Source organism: Urocitellus parryii, chromosome 3 (assembly GCF_045843805.1).
Source record: "Urocitellus parryii isolate mUroPar1 chromosome 3, mUroPar1.hap1, whole genome shotgun sequence".
NCBI classification, from domain to species: domain Eukaryota; kingdom Metazoa; phylum Chordata; class Mammalia; order Rodentia; family Sciuridae; genus Urocitellus; species Urocitellus parryii.
In genome coordinates this window covers 194,468,668-194,487,686 of record NC_135533.1, presented here as the reverse complement: position 1 = coordinate 194,487,686, position 19,019 = coordinate 194,468,668, and the positions used below count along the sequence as shown (strand labels likewise).

Here is a 19,019-nt window from a genome sequence, read left to right as displayed (position 1 = left end):
GGTATTACCTCCATGCAGACTAAGCTGGGGCTGGTTCCAGACCAGAATACCATGGAATCACACTGTTCTTATCTGTGATGCAGTAGTGTTTTCAAGCATAAATGTTTCTCAGGTTAATTTCCAGAGTACTGAAATGGTGTTTTGTCCAATTTGTTCAGCTTTAAGGTTGATTGGGGGGGGGGGGGAGTCTATTAATTTCCTCATTGAATTGTATCTAGAAGATCCACTCTTCTACATGTATTTTCTTGTCTTGAGATTGTCTTAAGAATAAATACGTTTTGCAAGTAAATGTATGGATCTGGAGATTCTCATGCTAAGTGAAATAAACCAGTCCCCAAAAGCCAAAGGTCAAATGTTTTCACTGATATGTGGAAGCTAATCCATAATAAGGGAGAACAGGGGAAGAATAGATATTCAGTAGATTAGACAAAGGGGAATGAAGGGAAAGAGGGGGGGTAGGAAAAGGAAAGACAGTGGAATGAATCTGAAATAATTTTCTTAGGTACATATATGAATACACCATAATGAATCCCACCATCCTGTACGTCCATTAAAATGGGGTTCTAATTAGAATACAAATATTCCAGGCTTGTGTAATTATATAAAAATGAATTCTATAATATATAATTAAAAAGAATCAGTAAAATTTAAAAGGCGGGGGCTGGGGATATAGCTCAGTTGATAGAGTGCTTGCCTTGCATGCACAAGGCCCTGGATTTGATCCCTAGTAACACACAAAAACACAAGCAAAAATAAAAAATATATTTTCCTTCTATAAAGAAGCCCCCTAAATAAAATCTCTAAAGAAAAAAGTTTTTATGGTTATATTTTGTATTCTTAAAACTAATTTCTAAATAAGAAAATTTACATATTGCCACAAGCATAGATAATATGTTGCTATTATTAATCTCACTTTGCAAGTAAGCCTTGTTAGGGGATTTGCTTAAGCTTACAAAACGGGTCTATAAAGAAGGTTTCAGTGGCTTATAAACTAATTTTGAGGACCATTCTGAGTGGGAATTTCAAAGATATTTTTGGCTGTGATTTTATGTCAGAGTAATACTCTTTAAATGGCAGCCTCTTAGGTAAGTGTTAAAAGGGGTAATGCTTAATTAGCTAATCGAGAACTGACACACTGAACAAAATAGATGTTACAGTCATACGAAGTAAAGCTGACTGAACTTCTTTGTGCCTGAACTTAATATCAATTTTTATTCCTTTTCTAACAATTTTATCCACTTTATTTTCTCTCTAAAAATATAACTTTCATTCTCTTGCTTTTTGTAGGTTAGTGTTTCTGACGCATATCATTTTTCTCTCTGAAAGAACTTCTTTTAACATTTCTTGGAACACAGATATTGAGTTCCTTAATTAAGAGTTTCTTAATTCTTGTCTAAGAAAGTATTTTACTTTTGAAAGGTAATATCACCAGATATAAATTGGAGGTTGGTGGGGTTTTCTCTCAATACTTTAAATATTTCACTTCCTCTGTCTTCTTGCATGCATGTTTTCTTAAAGAGAAGTTGGATGTAATTCTTTTTTGCTCTCCTACAATAAAGTGTTTTGTTTGGCTTATTTCAAGATTTTTGTCCCCCTTTAGAAGTCTTTGGGTTTCCCCAGAGACTTCTTAAATAAGGTCCAAGACATTAATATCTTTCACTTGCAATCCCTTAAAATTTCACAGAACTATTTGGACAAGATTCATAATATTCAGTTCATCTGGCAGTTGAGGAAAACTCCAGTTTTCACCGTTAACTACCCAAAAGAAGACCTAGCACCCTGTTGAACACATTAGGTATTAGAGAGAGAATGTACCTCACTTGGGCACTCTACTGGTCCTTCATATCAGCTAATCATGTTTTATTTTAACATAGCATCCTTTGATGGTGGTCAGAACTATCAGGCTGGGCTGGGGTTGTGGCTCAGTGGTAGAGCACTTGCCTACCACACATAAGGCACTGCGTTTGATCCCCAGCACTACATAAAAAAACTACACAAACACAATAAAGGTATTGTGTCCAACCACAACTAAAAATGTTAAAAACACAAAAGTAACAGGCTGTATGTTGGAAGCTATCTAGCAAGCTGTGATAGTTTCTAGTGGGGGCCCTGTAGTTCTAATGATCCCTTTGAATTACAATTCTTTGTGATTGGAGGTATGTAACTGGAACATACATATTCAGGATTGTTATTTTCCTGATGAATTTTTTCTTTTGTTATTACGTAATGATCCCTTTTACTCCTAAAAATGTGCTTATGTTAAAGACAATCATGTTTTATTTTAACATAGCTAAACTAGCTTGCTTTTGTTAAGTATATTTCATGGTGATCGATCTTCCCTGTGTTCTGGCTTTATTAAAGGTCACACTTAAAAGAGTACCTAGCCTTAAATTAGCCCAGTACTATGTTTAGGTGTAAATTTAAAAATGAGCCCCCTACCCATTTGGGCATTGTCTTGGTTCTATTTCTCAAGATTTACTGTTCTGCCTCTTAAATGTCTCTTTCATTTCTTCTCACCATGAGGACTTCCTCTTTGTTTCATGTTCATCTACTTGGTAATTTTTGTTTCCTAATTTATTCAGGATTTCTTTGTTTTTAGCAGTGAAGGGTATGTTTTGGGGCAGGAGCCTCAGACTTAGTAATGGTAGTCTCTGCTTTCCATGCAGTTGTGCTATATTGTTTGGGATGGGAATTTTCTGTCTCATACCCCACCCCTGCACCTCTACCCACCCACCCACCATGGCTATTGAACCTAGGAGAGCTCTACCATGAGCTCTATCACCAACCCTATTCATTTTTTTTTGAGACAGTTTCTTCAAAACAGCATTTGCTAATGTGTCCAGGCTGGCCTTGAACTTGTAATCCTCCTGCCACAGCCTCCTGAGTTGCTGGGATTACAGCTGTGCACCACCACGCCCAGCTTCTCACACTTTAAATCAGAGATTCAATCTTTCATATTCAGTGAAATCATTTGGAAAGCTTTAAAAAGTATCGCTGCTTGGTCCACTGCCAGAAATTCATTTAATTGGCCTGGAATAATGCCATGGCACTGAAGCTTTTAAAAACTCCCATGGTAATTCTAACATGCAGCCACGGTAGAGAACTACTACTTAGACTTTAGCAGTGAGCAGTCTGAAATATACAGAGACTTACACAGAAATGGATATTTTTAGTAGGTTTTGCTACTTCTCATATGTTTAAAGTCCAGTTGTTACTAAAGGTGGATTTGTGTGTTAGCCTGCTGAATCAGGTCACATAATTTTCTTCCATTTCTATTGTGTTTTCCCCTGATCCTTTAGCTTTAGAGATTTTTATTAGGATAAACATATCTCTAAATTAGACTTTTCTTTCTGTGTTTACCTACCCAAATATTTTTCCCATTAAGAAGATTAGCTCTAACAGAAATGTTAGATATTTTAAGATGCATAAATGTGATATATTTCCAGCTCTGGTTTTGATTCATTGCTTCTCTTGACCTCTTTTCAATTTTTCCATAAACTGTGCCTATTGATGAGTAATAAAAATGTTAGCTGGGATTACAGCTGTGCACCTCCACGCCCAGCTTCTCACACTTTAAATCAGAGATTCAATCTGTATTTTGTACTTATGAGAAGGCCAAGCATTCTTTGATATTCTTTTTTAATTTTAGGAGGAATGTGTAACTTTTGGGCAGTGGTGACATGTGAGAAATGACAGTAAGCAGTGAAAAACAAAACTCAACTATTCTTGCTAAATAACAGTAGGTGGATGACTCAACTGATGGGGCTGCTGAGTTGCTTAATAATTGTTTATGACAAAGTAAAAAATGTTCTTTAACCTGAGGCCTTAGATTGGTTTTCAGATACATAGTTACAGATCTTTTTCCTTGAAAGGACCATTGTCCTGTTGTGTGTGAGGACAGACTGTGGTGTATTTGATTATTCACTGGGTCATGATTTTCCTCTGCTTTTACTCCTGGAGATTGTTCTGCAGATTGCACTTTGGGTTCAAAAGAGAAACATAATTGATTATCAGGAAAAATAAGCAAAAAGTACAGGCTCTACTGAAAATTGGATTGATATGTTTTCATTTATGAAAGACAGAAACTTAAAAAACATTGGTATAGGTAATCCCTATACATGGCTTAAAGCATTCCAACAACACAAGATGGTATATGGTAAAAAGCTTCATCTGTGCTGACTTATGTTGATACCATATACCTTGAGGTAATGTGATAAAAATGACACTCATGAGTTTCCTTTCAAACCCAACACCAGTCTAACAATGAGAAAAATGTCATATAAATTCTTTAGAAGAATGTTTGACAAAACACTTGACTAATGCTTCTCAGAACTGCCAAGAACATCAAAAACAAGGAAAGGATAAAACACAGGTATTCATTCATTATACATAGTATTTCATGGTATGAATGAGATGTGCCACAGCTTAATTGGTTTCTTACTGATGCAGTGGTTAGACTTCTCACATTCTTTGACTGAAGTGTATTAGTTTATAACTCTAACATCTGGAATGAAGTAGGAGGTCAAGGATAGGGGTTGGAGTATCAGGGAGGGTACAATCTAGGTTGCTTTTTTTTTTATGTTGTTGTTGTTGTTTAGTTGAAATTTTTATTTACTTGTTGATAATCCACTTCTTTACAGAAGAGGATTTAGAGTCAGGTAGTGTCCTGCATAGTTTAGTTGATGGGTATCTGGGACATGCTAAATAAGATATAGGTCCAGATGTAATTCAGGATAAAATGGGGAGGCTGACCTGGAAATACAATCATACAGTAGTAATACACTTTGGTAACATTGTAATACAACCTGCTATAAAAACACATGAGAGAGTGGCTAATCTCTACTCTCCCCCTACCCCCCACAGTTTTTGATGAGCTCAGAAAAGGGAGTTGGAAGTTAGTGATTGACTCAGTTGAATGGCTTTTGTCACTAAGGGAAGGGAATGTCCTGAATTCTTTTCTATTTGTAGTATCTAAAGTCAAGAGACTCTAGGTTCATGGAGCAAAAGCAAGTCAGCCTCTTCCACTCTATTGAATCAGCCTCTGGGAAAACACTCGTAACTTGCTTGGGTTTCTGAGCAATATACGACACTCAAGAACACAATTTCCTTATGCTTCCGTATATATCAAGGAAATGCATTATATGCTGTGGTATGATGCTGCTGCAAACAGTTGTGAAACTGTTTGCCAGCAAATGGTTATGTTTAAAGATGGAGGAAAAAGGGACATGGACAGGAAGGAATGACGTGTGTTTCTCTGACTCGTTTTCCTGATAGACAAAGCTTTCCTCCATGAGCTGGCCTTACTTTTTTTCCTTATCTAGCCTTAAGTACTGCCTTTCTTTTTCTTTTTTTTTTAAATATATATATTTATTTTTGTTGTAAATGGACTTTTATTTATATGCGGTACTGAGACTCGAACCCTGGGCCTCACACATCACTAGGCAAGTGCTCTACCACTGAGCCACAATCCCGGCCCCTAAGGTACTGCCTTTCTTTTGTTTATTTAATTATATTTGTTTTAATTGCAAAATGACTACATGAGTACATTCTTAGAAGATATTTGAACACTGTTCCCCTTGACTTTAGCCCCACTCATCACCATGGAAACCATTAAAGGATATGTGTGTGTGTGTGTGTGTGTGTGTGTGTGTGGTGTGTGTATATGTGTGTGTGTTGTGTTTGTGTGTAAATGTAAGTAAAACAATCATATAAAATGCACTCTTATTTGACTTGTTCATTTAAAATGTGTGTTAGAAGGCATTTCATTTCACAGTCTGTTGATGGACATTCTGTTTCATGGATGTAGCAGAATTAATTTAACCTTTCCACTATAGCTGGCTGTCTAGGTCATTGCCTTATTTGTTGTTATTGTGCTAGTTATTACAAACAATGCTGCAGTGGAATCTCTGTATATGTGTGTGTGTATACACACACACACACACACAAACATACACACACACACACACATATATATATATACATATATATATATATAAAGTTTTTTTTTAGTTGTAGATGGACATAATACCTTTATTTTATTTATTTTTATGTGTTGCTGAGGATTGAACCCAGTGTGTCACATGCTAGGTGAGCACTCTACCGCTGAGCCACAACTCCAGCCTCCACTGTGAGGCTTTTTCTGGGTTATCAAGAAATGGATTTGCTGTTCTTAGGACTTAGAGGTTTTTAGTATACCAAAGAAAACATGTTGTAGACTTAAATGAATAGTATAATATCATTTATACTGGGGGAAATGTCCAGGTAAGCCATAGGTAATATATTTGTTAATTGGACTAATAACATTTGACAACTTTGGAGAGAATACTAGACTTGAGAATGATGGTCAAAGGACTTTGATCTTCTTAGTAATGTTTAAAAAATTTTTTTTTGTAACAAGAATATATTCCTGTATTACTTGAGTTGTTATAAATATCAATAAAAGTATAGTTGGGTTGGAATAATTTATATCTGTCTTTATGCTATAAGCTCAGAATAGTCTCTACTTTCAAGTGCATATTGATTATTTTAACAAAATTGATCAGTTAGGAGTTGGTGGGTGGGTATTTGAGGTTCCAGAGAGAGAATGATCTAGTATTTGTAAAAAGTGTTTAGTAGAAAAATTAGTATTAGGTGAGGGGAGATGCAGGTCATGTTCTTTGGCCACTGTGATCTCAGTCAAGAATATTTAGTCACCTTAAGTTATTTCTAGATATTATAAGAAGAACCTATACCTTATTGTGGTTTTCTGGTCAATGTTTAGATTCTGGTAAAGTGACTAAAATTTTAAAAAGCTTATTGTTGGCCTTAATACCCTTTAATACAAAATAAAACATTTAAATATTGCTTGTGTTGTGTAAATACAGTAAACAATTGCTTAAAGTATATTACTCCAAAGAATATATGTTTTTTGAGATGTGACTTTTTTTCCTTAAAGAGATGTGAAAGCTGGAAATATTCTTCTTGGAGAAGATGGCTCAGTACAGATTGCAGGTAAGGATTAGTGTTCCTTTTTATTCTGATTTAATGGTCAGTAGAACCACATTACATATCTTTTATGTTAGTCAGTATTTTCTCCTGTTCTCTGGGCCATCTCTATTCAAGCATCCTGTGTTGGTACATCCCTGCTGACTCTCAAGATATCTTCTACTACTCATCCCTCATTTCTGATCTTGGACATTTTTCTGACCATTACTCATTACTTTCCAGTTGTCCACTCCTCATCCTGATCACGGTCTTCTGCTTTGGATTCTCATCGCATTCTATGTTTAGCATTCTGTACTTTGCTTTAAAGGAGAAATAGTCGAGAATCCTCACTATGTTTAAGAGTAAATATGCTGTAGAGAGATAATATAGAGCTGCTTTTGTCCTAGGAGAAAGTATTTGTTAATTATCAAGAGGAATCTGAGAAGTGGAAGTGCACTTTTGGCAGCTTCATAACTGTGGGATAATAAGAGCTGGAGGCCAAGGCCTGCCAAAGGTGGCTATCCTGATGAAACACCGCCTCCTTCAGCTTGGTCCCAAGCTGCTAAAACAGCCAAATGTTTGGCAGGAAAAAGGTGGTTACCCAGACCTTAAATTATTTCTTTCACCTTTAGAAGATAATTTAGGCAAACATCTTCATGTCCTTGAGGTAAGGAAATGTTTTAACCAAGCCACATAATGCTCTAACATAAATTTGAGTCCTTTAAAAATAGCAATTCTGTTTATCAGAAGAGGAACAAGCAGTTTTATGACTATGGTAAAAAGGCAAGCCATAGAGTAGATGTTTACAACATGAATAATTAACAGGGATCAAATTTAGAACATATAAATAACTCACTAAGGTAAAAAAAAATAATGAAGTGGGCAAAAAGATTGGCATAGGCACTTCCCAAATGAAGGAATCCAAACTTAAATATAAAAATCTATTAAATGAAAAGTACAGTCACATTGGAATAATATTCTCAATTGACTGACTTTGTAGAAATACCTGGCAGTACCAGTTATTGGTGATATATTCACTAATGATGGAGTATAAATGAGTTAGAACCATTTATTAAAATTGAAGAGATGTATATTGTAAGACTACGATTACTGCATATATAGCCCAGAAAAACTCACCTCTATATTTACCACAGTAATCTTAATCATTATGAGTTTGAAAAAATTCATCACTTCATTAGTAGAGCATATAAATAAATTGTGACTAATTTATATATCAGAATACTATATATAGTGAGGGAAATGAACAGATCTACAGCGACATACAAAAACATTAAAAATAAAATTACAATGTAGGATGATAGACTAGATGTGATAACCTAGCCTAGTGTGAATGGCACCAAACAGGAATTCAGGAACAACTTTGCTGCCTCTCTTTCATCTGTGTCCAGTCTATCTCCAGGTAGATACTGCCTCCTTAGATAACTTTACATATTTTTCATTTTTATGTATTTATTTGTTTTTGTATGTATGGTGCAAAGTATTGAGCCCACAGCCTAACAAATGCTAGGCAGGTGGGTCCTCTACCATTGAGCTACACCTCCAGCCCTATTTGTATATTTTTTTTAATTGTGATAAAATATAACATAAATTTTGCCATTTTAACTATTCTTAAGTATATGGTTCTGTGGCATTAAGTATGTTCATGTTGTGTAGCTGTCACAACCATCCATTTCTGGAACTTTTTCATCCTCTTCCACTAAAACTTTGTACTTATTAAAAAGTAATTTCCCATTACATTGTCACCTTGATTCTGAACAACTATGATTTTACTTTCTGTCTCTGTGAATTTAACTACTCTAAGTACATCATAACTAGTCATACAACATTTCTTCTTTTGTGATTGGGTCATTTTATTTAGCATAATATCTTTGAGGTTAATCCATATTATAGTACATTGTGGATTTTCATTACTTTTAAAGATTGAATGCATATACTATATTCATCCATTTATCCATCAAGGATGATAAAAGCTTGTTTCATCTACCTTTTATCTATTGTGAATAATGCTGCTATGAACACACGTATATGAACATCTGAGTCCCTGTTTTTCATTTCTTTTGAGTATATGCTCATAAGTAGAATTATTGGATAATTCTGTGTGTGTGTGTGTGTGTGTGTGGTGTTTTTTTTTGTTTTGTTTTTTTTTGGAGGAACTGCCTCAAAAACATGGCAGCTGCTGTTTTCCTTTTTTTTTTTTTTTTTTTGTAGTGGGAGTTGAATCTAGGGTTACTCTACCACTGAGCTATATCCCCAGTCTTGTCTTTCCTATTTACTTTTTTTGTGTGTGTGGTGCTGGGGATCAAACCCAGGGGCTTGAACATGCTAAGCAAATGTTCTACCCCTGAGCTATATCCCCATTCCCTATATTTTTACTTTGTGAATGGGTTTCCCTAAGTTCTCTAAGCTGGCCTCAAACTTGATAATCTCCTGCCTCAGCCTCCTGGTTGCTGGGATTACAAGCATATGCCATGTGCCCTACTTTTTTTTTTTTTTTTTAAATTAATAGTAGCTTTTCTAATTGGTGTGAGTTGGTATCTATCTCATTGTGGTTTTGATTCGTATTTGCCTAGCAATTAGAAATATTGAACATCTTTTCATGTATTTATTGACCATTTGCCTTCTTTGGTGAAATGTCTACTCAAGTCCTTTGCCATTTTAAAATTGGATTTTTAAAAATTGTTGAAGTGTGGAGTTCTTTATTCTGGATATCAATCCCTTATGAAATTTTTGGCTTACAAATATTTTCTCCCAATTCTTGGGTTATGTTTTGCACTCTGTTGAGCGATATTTTAAGAAAATTTGATGAAATAAATTTTGGTGAAGTCCAATTTATCTGGTTTTTCTGTTTCCCAGGATTTGGTGTCATATTCAACAAGTTGTTGTCAAATCCAATATTATAAAGTATTTCCCCTGTGTTTTTAAAATAGTTTTTGGGCTTACAGATTTTTTTTTACACTATATAGAATTTAGCATAGTGTATTCTAATTACCTGATTCTACCTTCTATAAGGAGAAGTTGCATAAAGGTAGGGAACATGTCTCCCTTGACCTTTACTTTTGATCCTGTCATTTAGTAGGCACCAAATTCCATTTTGTACTTTATTGAAATTGTTAACAGAGGAGTTAAAATGGTTTATTTCAAATTTTAGTTACTTTTTGTCTTTAGTTGGCAATTTAAATTGAGGCAAGTAGGGTATTTGCTGCTTGATTTCTCTTCTTTATAGTTGGAGTAACAGTGGACATTTTAGTACAGTGGATGCTCTCATTTATATGCCTTAGCTGACTGCTTTAACTCAAGTCTTCAGGGTTGGTAAGTCTTAGGGATAAGAGAAGTGTATAAAAGGAAAATCTGAAGATTTTGAATCATTAAATTCTGGATTTAGAATTCTGGATACAGTTTCTTCATCTGTAAAAAGTGGTAAATAATAGTACCAACTTAAAATGGTTGTTGTTAAGGAGTAAATTAAAAATTCCCTGTAAAATACTAAGCACCTGATTAAGTATGGGTATTTTTACTAATAGAACAAACCTATGCCTTAAAATTCTTCAATATAAAAGACTTAACTAATCAGGTTATGTACACTAACTATATCTTCAGGTTCAATTATGAGACTTCTGATTTTTTAAAAACTTACTCAATACCTAGATATTCACCAGTTTAGGAGCATTAAGAATTAAGATAAATTTTTTAAAAACTTGTTTTGTATAGATGTGCTGTTTTACATAGAGACAAGCCAATAATCACTTCAGTATGAATGAATTAACTGTTTTCTAAATCTGGAATTTTACAGTGCTAGAATTAATCTTTCTCACACTAGGTTTGTCTATAATTTATTCTATTTTCAAGTATAGACCCATTTTACATACCACAGGGTGTTTTGAAATAGCAAGAAGGGAATTGGATAAGGTGTTTACTAAAGTATATAAAACTCTTCACTATATTAGATATTGTTCTTTGGTTGCATCAGAAATTATCATTGGCTAACTTAACAAAGCAGGAATTTTTTGAATATGCTGGTAGTGAGTACACAGAAAGAATCCACCAACAACTAAGCCTCAGGATGAACAAGAACCCAGTTGTGCTAGTGAACAAGATTCTTCTGTTAACATGACTTGACTCCAGTGACCCCCATTTTTCTTGTTTTTCCATTCAAGCTTCAGGCAAGAGCTATGATTGATCAAACTTGGATTAAGGTGTCTAAACCTGGCTCAAATCAGCTATGCCCTGGTGTCAACATCACAGAACACAGTTACATGACCAGAACTATTATAAAAGGAGGAATATTAGTGAGACAGGCAGTCCTCCTCATCAGTGACTTTGGTTTCAATATTTTGGAATAAAATCTTTGTGGAGAAAATCCTGAGGCTTGGATAAACTTCAGTTTACCAATGATATACATCTATTAAGAAGTCAAGATGGGATATTAAATTAGAATTACTAACTCTAATTTATTTGGAACCATCTTCTTGTGAGCTTTTTGAACCTGTAGGAGTTTTTGAGCTGAAAGAGCCAGATGGTAGAAAAGGAAACGAAAAGAGGGGAAGGAAAGAAGGAAAGATGGATCCCATCCTAGTATGTAGAATAGATTTGAACAAGGAGCAGATTAAGATGATACTTTGTGAGAGTGGAGAGGAATGGAATGAAGGACCTGTTAAGCTATACCTTAATTTAGCTACAAAGTTCAGCAAATTGGTCTCTCTATATATGTCTTATGTATAGGATGGTGACTAACAACATATTAGTTTCCTATTGGTTTATGATTATTACTGACTTTATAATTCTGTGCTGTTGTATTCAATTTCAGACTTTGGGGTTAGTGCTTTTCTAGCAACAGGTGGTGATATTACCCGAAATAAAGTAAGGAAGACCTTTGTTGGCACCCCTTGCTGGATGGCACCTGAAGTTATGGAACAGGTACTATGATTTTTGTCTTTTAAAAAAATGGCTTAGGTTTTTGTGATGAAACTGAGTAAATTAAATGTTTGCTTTTGTTTAGTACATATACCAGGTTAGCTTTAAGAAATGTATATTTCTCCTCCTTGGTTAAAACTTAGTCTACTCTTTTTTGTGTGTGTATGGTGCAGGGGATTGAACCCAGGGCCTCATGTGTGCTAGGCAAACACTGTACCACTGAGTTACATCCCATCCCTTTTTATTTTTATTTTGAGACAGGGTCTCACTGAGTTTTCCAGATTGGCCTTGAACTTATGATTCTCTTGCCTCAGCCTCCTGAGTACATGATATGATAGGTGTGCACCATAGCTGTAAAATCCCCCAAAAGAATCTAAACAAAAAAGCCAAAGCATAACTCAGAACATAATATAATAACAATTTAAAAAATTTTTCTTAATACAAAATAAATGACCTAGTAGTTTTACATGTTTTTTTAAAAAATTTATTTTTAGTTGTTGATAGACCTTTATTTTATTTATTCATATGTGGTGCTGAAAATCGAACCCAGTGCCTCACACATGCGAGGCAAGTGCGCTACCGCTGAGCCCCAGCCCCAGCCCTTACATGTGGTTTTGTTGGTGTTTCTTGAAGGTCTAAGTGATCTCCACATCCCATTTCTTATTTGCATTTCACATATCTACAACCTGTTGTCACTTATCCCATCACTTAACTCCGCTGATTCTCAAATCTAGTGCTTATTTCTTATTCCTTATTTATTTTTCTCTTTGGTGGCATTTGAAATTGGTAGCATTCCAACTTTTAATACCAGCCTCAGCACCTTAGCAAGGCACTAAGCAACTCAGCGAAACCCTGTCTCTAAATATTATAAATGCAAAAATAAATACAAAAAAGGGCTGGGGATGGGGCTCAGTAGCTGAATGCCCTTGAGTTCAATCCCCAGTACCTCTCACCCCCCCCCCCAAAAGAGAGAGATGATGTATCTCTTGTTACTGTGTCAAACTTTTGACAATTCATATTATTTTTTCTCTTCATAAATGTTTTATCACAAATGGTTTTTCTGTTTTCATGTAGAATTAATAAGCATTGCTTTTAATTGATTATGTAATATTCTTGTAATTTACTGTATCATAGTTAACAATTTCTCTTTTTGTGAACATTCAGGTTGCCTCTTTCCCCATTACCAAGTATATTTAGTTTTTGTTTACTTTAGATTATTTTATTCTATAATGCTTATGAATGCTTTTCATTGTTCTTGATGATAATATAGTAGAAACTACCTTTTTTTAAAAAAATTACTTATTTTTTAGTTATAGTTGATATACACAATATCTTTATTTATTTTTATGTGGCACTGAGGATGAACCCAGGGCTTCGTGTGTGCTAGGAGAGCGCTCTACTGATGAGCCACAACCCCAGCCCCAATAGAAACTACCTTTTTAAAAGAGCTTTTAGCAAAGAAGAAAAAATAAATTTAAATATTTATTTTTTTAGTTGTAGTTGGACACAATACCTTTATTTCTTTTATTTATTTTTATGTGGTACTTAGGATTGAACCCAGGGCCCCACGCATGCTAGGCGAGCGCTCTACCGCTGAGCCACAATCCCAGCCCCAAGAAAAAAATTTTTAAAAAGTGCTTTTAAATTGGTTAAAATAATCATGCACATCTTTCTCTTCTTTGCAGGTCCGAGGTTATGATTTCAAAGCTGATATCTGGAGTTTTGGAATCACAGCAATTGAACTGGCTACAGGGGCAGCTCCTTATCATAAGTATCCACCAATGAAGGTGAAGCTCAAATTCAAAATACTATACCCAAGTTCAAGTCCCAGTTTCTTTTCAGAGCTTTTTCTTCATTTGCTGGTCTTACGCTGGTTTTCCATTTTTTTTTTTTTCTAATTGTGGCAAAATATCTGTAACATTTACCATAAAATTTTCATCTTAACCATTTGTGAGTATACAGTTAAGTGATGTTAAATATATTCATAATGTGAAATATCTTACTGTCAATATTTAAGTGTTTTCTTAAAAATTTTTTTTGGTGATCCTAGGGGTTTTAGTTATTACATTTAGGTCTTTCCATTTTGAGTTGATTTTTTTTTTTTTTTTGCTCAGGGGAAGTACTGGGAATTGAATTTTTTTTTTTTTTTTTGTAAATATGGTGAGAGGGTTCTGGTTTTATTCTGCATATGAATGTCCAGTTTTCCCAGCACCTGTATTTTGAAGAAGATGTCCTTTTCCTAATGTGTACTTTTTGCATCTTTGTTGAAAATAAGTTGTAGATGGATGGGTTTATTTCAGAGTTCTCTGTTTTGTTCGATTGGTCTGTATGTGTGTTTTTATGCCAGTACCATCTGTTATGGTTACTATAGCTTTGTAGTGTGTTATGAAGTCAGGTATCATGACACCTCCAACTTTATTGAAGTTGCTTTGGCCATTCAGGGTCTTTTTTTGGTTCTATATGAATTTTAGGATTTTTTTTTCTGTGAAGAATGCCTTTGTTATTTTTTTTTATTATTAGTTGTTCAAAACATTACAAAGCTCTTGACATATCATATTTCATACATTTGATTCAAGTGGGTTATGAACTCCCATTTTTACCCTGTATACAGATTGCAGAATCACATCGGTTACACATCCACGTTTTTACATACTGCCATACTAGTGTCTGTTATATTCTGCTGCCCTTCCTATCCTCTACTATCCCCCTCCCCTCCCCTCTTCTCTCTCTACCCCATCTACTGTAATTCATTTCTCTCTCTTGTTTTTTTTTTCCCTTTCCCCTCACTTCCTCTTACATGTAATTTTGTATAACAATCAGGGTCTCCTTCCATTTCCATTCAGTTTCCCTTCTCTCTCCCTTTCCTTCCCACCTCTCGTCCCTGTTTAATGGTATTCCTTCCTCTGTTCTTAGTTGCCCTCCTTATATCAAAGAAGACATTTGGCATTTGTTTTGTAGGGATTGGCTGGCTTCACTTAGCATAATCTGCTCTAATGCCATCCATTTCCCTGCAAATGCCATGATTTTGTCATTTTTTAGTGCCGAGTAATACTCCATTGTGTATAAATGCCACATTTTTTTTTTATCCATTCATCTATTGAAGGGCATCTAGGTTGATTCCACAGTCTAGCTATTGTGAATTGTGCTGCTATGAACATCAGTGTTGCTGTATCCCTATAGTACGCTCTTTTAAGGTCTTTGGGGAATAGTCACCTTTGTTATTTTGGTTGGGATTACATTGAATCTGTAAATTGTTTCATGTGGAATTTACGTGTTAACAGTATTAATTTTTCCAATCCATGATCATGGGATGTTTATCCATTTTTTGCATGTTGTTTTTGATTTTCTACATCAATGTTTTATAATTTTAATTGGAGAGGTAATTCATTTCCTTGGTTAAATTATTCTTATGTATTTTTGTAACTAGTATGAATTGCCTTCCTTCCTTCCTTCCTTCCTTCCTTCCTTCCTTCCTTCCTTCCTTCCTTCCTTCCTCCCTCCCTCCCTCCCTCCCTCCCTCCCTTCCTCCCTTCCTCCCTTCCTCCCTTCCTCCCTTCCTCTGAGTATTGAACCCAGAGGCCTTCTATCACTGAGGTATACCCCTGGCCCTTTTAAAAAAAATTCATTTTGAGACAGGTCTCTCTTAGTTGCTGAGGCTGGCCTGATTATAGGATTCTTGGTTGATAGTTGATAGATTTTTTTCATTTAGCATTTTGAATATTTTGGCCCTCTGCTTCTGGCCTTCATAGTTCTTAATAAAAATATAAGGAAGATCTGCCGATATTTTGTTTATTTGTACCAGGGATTGGACCCAGGATTTTGTGACTGCTCTATGAGTGTTCTACCACTGAGCTACATCCCCAGCCCATGTGCTGATATTCTTATTGAGGATCCCTGTATATGAGAAGTCTTGCTGCTTTCAAGATCTTTCTCTTTGGAAAGTTTGATTATGATTTATCTTGGCTTGAATCTCCTTATATTCATCTTACTTGGAATTTATTGATCTTCTTGATTGTTTACATTTATTTCTTTAATAAAATTGAAAATATTTTAACAGTATTACTTCTGTACTTTTCTCTGTGATCTTTGATATTTCAAATGTCTCTTAGGCTCTGTTTTTTTTTTTAATCCTTTTTCTTTCTGTTTCTTAGAAATTTCCATTCAAAGTAATTGATTGTTCCTTTTGCTTACTCAAATCTGCCTTTGAATCATCTAGTGTTGTGGGTTTTTTTTTTTGTGTGTGTGTGTGTGTGTGTGTTTTAGTTGTACTCAACGTCAGAAAGATTTTTGGTTTCTTTTGAGTTTTTAAAAAATTTCATCATTGACATTTCTATTTTATTCAAGCATTGTTTCCTGATTTCTTCATATCTTTCTTTAGTTCTTTGAGCATCTTTAAGACAGTTGTTTTTTCTTGAGTTTGGATGATCTCTTTTTAATAATCTCTATATATGTAGTTTTTTCCTGGTCTTTAATATTTGGTTCTCAAAAAAGAGAAAAAGAAAAATGAAAGGCGGGGATTGACTCTTTCAATCTCCTGGAAGTCACTTTAGCTGGAGAGGAAAGGACTTGTACCACCATTGGCTGCTGACTCTTTATATGCATCTTTGTGATCAAAAGTAATCAGCAGTGAGAGAACCAATCTCCATTAGGTAGAAGACATAGTCTTTTGTTCTTCACTCTGGATCTTCATACTGTGTGTGTTTTAGTTACCTTTTCCACTGTTTTGACTAAAAGATGTGACAAGCAATTTTAAGGAGGAAAAGTTTATTTTGAGGACTCAAGGTTTCAGAGGCATCAGTCCATAGACAGCCAGCTCCATTCCTTGGGGGCTCAAGGTGAGGCAGAACATCATGGCAGATAAGTGTGGCAGAGGGAAGTGACTCACATGATAAGGAAGCAGAGAGAGAGAGATTCTACTCATCAGATACAAAATATATACCCCAAAGGCATGCCCCCAATGACCCACCTTCTCCAGCCACACCCCACCTGCTGTCAGTGACCACTGAAGTAATCAGGGGAGTAATTCACTGATTGAGTTAAGGCTCTTATAATTGATAATTTCTCCTATAAACCTTCTTGCATTGTCTCACACATGAGCTTTGGGAGGGACACCTAATATCTAACCATAACAGTGCAGTTGTTCTAGGAATATGTAATAGAGTTGGAGGTTGGGGTGGGTAGCTCTTTCTTTCCTAATAGCTGAAATAACCAAAACTTAACTTACTGTCTAAGCCTTTCCTTGGAATTTGTAAGCTTTAGTAGAATCCAGAGTTCCAAAATCATTAGTTCAGATTATCCAGTGTAGTTGTCTAGGTATGTGGAAAGAGATTCCTGATACTTCCTATCCCACCATCTTCTCCCCCATAGTGTTCTGTGCTGTATTCCTTCAAACCCCCGTAATGGTTACAATATGAATTAAACATTAAAATACAACCTAGGTGCTTGGCATTGGATGGCTTTATATTATAGTTGACTTTTTTATGTTATGCCTTTCCATCTCTTGAGTCTTAGTTTGATAAAATTGTAGACCAACGTCTCTCAGTTTCCCATAGTCACATTTACAGAGCAGCCTCAAAGGGGATGATGATCATTTCTACTTCATAAGGTTGTGGGGAGGATTACATATTTGTGTAAATATAGCTAACATGTTTTACATGATTTTCTGTGCAGGCACTGTTTTAATTGCTTTTCAAATAATAAATAATCCATGCATAGTGTTCATATGCCAGATATGCTAATTATTTTCATTATCTATTGGATAGAAATTAATATAAATTTTGCTTCATGATAGAACACTATGCACCTTTTATTAAATGGCCTGTCATTGTGTACTAATCTAGTAGTTACCGGAAATGTGGTTATTTCAACATTAGTGACAGAATGAGTTTTTGTGTTACAGTATGGTTCTGTCAAGAATGCTCATAACCATATTTGTCTGTGTGGCTGTTCTCTAGTTATAATATGTACATGAATTCTGTTTTTCTGTTCATAACTGGTGGTTGTGGTTCTGCTTTTTCACTGCAAAAGACGCCCTGTGGATGGATGACCACCATTGTAAATTGTCATATAGGTATCACAACTGTATCATAGAACCTAAAGAAAAGATATTATTCTGTCCCTGCAATACTGTAAAGTATAGAGAGGAACAAAACCAGTAAAAGAATGTTATGAAAACCCTCTATGTATCCATTTTTTTAAAAGGATATGTTTTTACATTTGCAAGGTGGGAGGCTTTTTTTAGGCCAAATGGCTTACTTTTAAAAAGATGATGATGAGTGAGGTCTATTTATCCATTGTAGATTATTATTCCTGCAGTTCTAGCTGGACATACGTGTTAACTTATTTGCTCAAAAAAAAAAAATTGCCAGCCTTACTGATTCCAATTATGTAAGTATAAATTGAATCGGAAGAGCAAGTAATAACACTGATTCGGGCCTCTTTTTTGTGTGTGTTGATTTTATATTTTAAAAAATGTTGCAAGCTTTTATACAAAAAGTTAAGCAATATAGAAAAACACAAATAACTTGGATCCTTCCCATATAAATATGACCTTCATTCCTTATATCTCTATGCATCAAGCTAGTATATTGCCATGAAATCCGAAGCAGGAAGGAATGTATCATGGACAGAATAATCAAAATTGTCAGTTGTTGCAGGGGAGGCAGAAAGAATGTGGATGAGAACTTACATAGCTTTGTTAATTTGGACATCATTGGTTATATATTTTTAAATTGATTGATTGATTTTTGTGGTGCTGGCGATGGAATCCAGGGCCTTGTACATGCAAGGCAAGTACTCTACCAACTGAGCTATATCCCCAGCCCATCATTGGCGATTTCTGTGGTGGAAGCTCTAGAAAGGGAAGGCCATGGACAAGGAGTCAAGGTAAAGCAGGCCCATGAATATGTAAAATTAGTGAGGTCACGCTCTTAATTTTGCTGTGGTTTTAATGTTTTTTTTAAAGGTAATTTGGCAGTATAAGAATTAGGACTGAGGGACATCAAGAAACAAAGGATTCTAACTAAAGAACATCAATGTTGACACAGTAGGCCCTTGTGAGAAAACTATTGGGAGAGCCAGCTGTATACTTTTTATTACTGTGGAAGTCACAAATAAAAATGGGT

The 19,019-nt window shown here is 35.1% G+C and overlaps 1 protein-coding gene across 3 annotated transcripts in view; it reads left to right on the top strand.

Moving 5' to 3' along the window:
• Oxsr1 (oxidative stress responsive kinase 1) overlaps positions 1-19,019 on the top strand; it is a 97,493-nt gene that overhangs the window by 43,969 nt on the left and 34,505 nt on the right. For all 3 annotated transcript variants that reach the window (XM_026405793.2, XM_026405802.2, XM_026405810.2), the window contains 3 exons: positions 6,935-6,990; positions 11,789-11,898; positions 13,581-13,682. In XM_026405793.2, the coding sequence (XP_026261578.1) occupies positions 6,935-6,990; positions 11,789-11,898; positions 13,581-13,682 (268 nt within the window). The remainder of the gene's footprint in view (positions 1-6,934; positions 6,991-11,788; positions 11,899-13,580; positions 13,683-19,019) is intronic.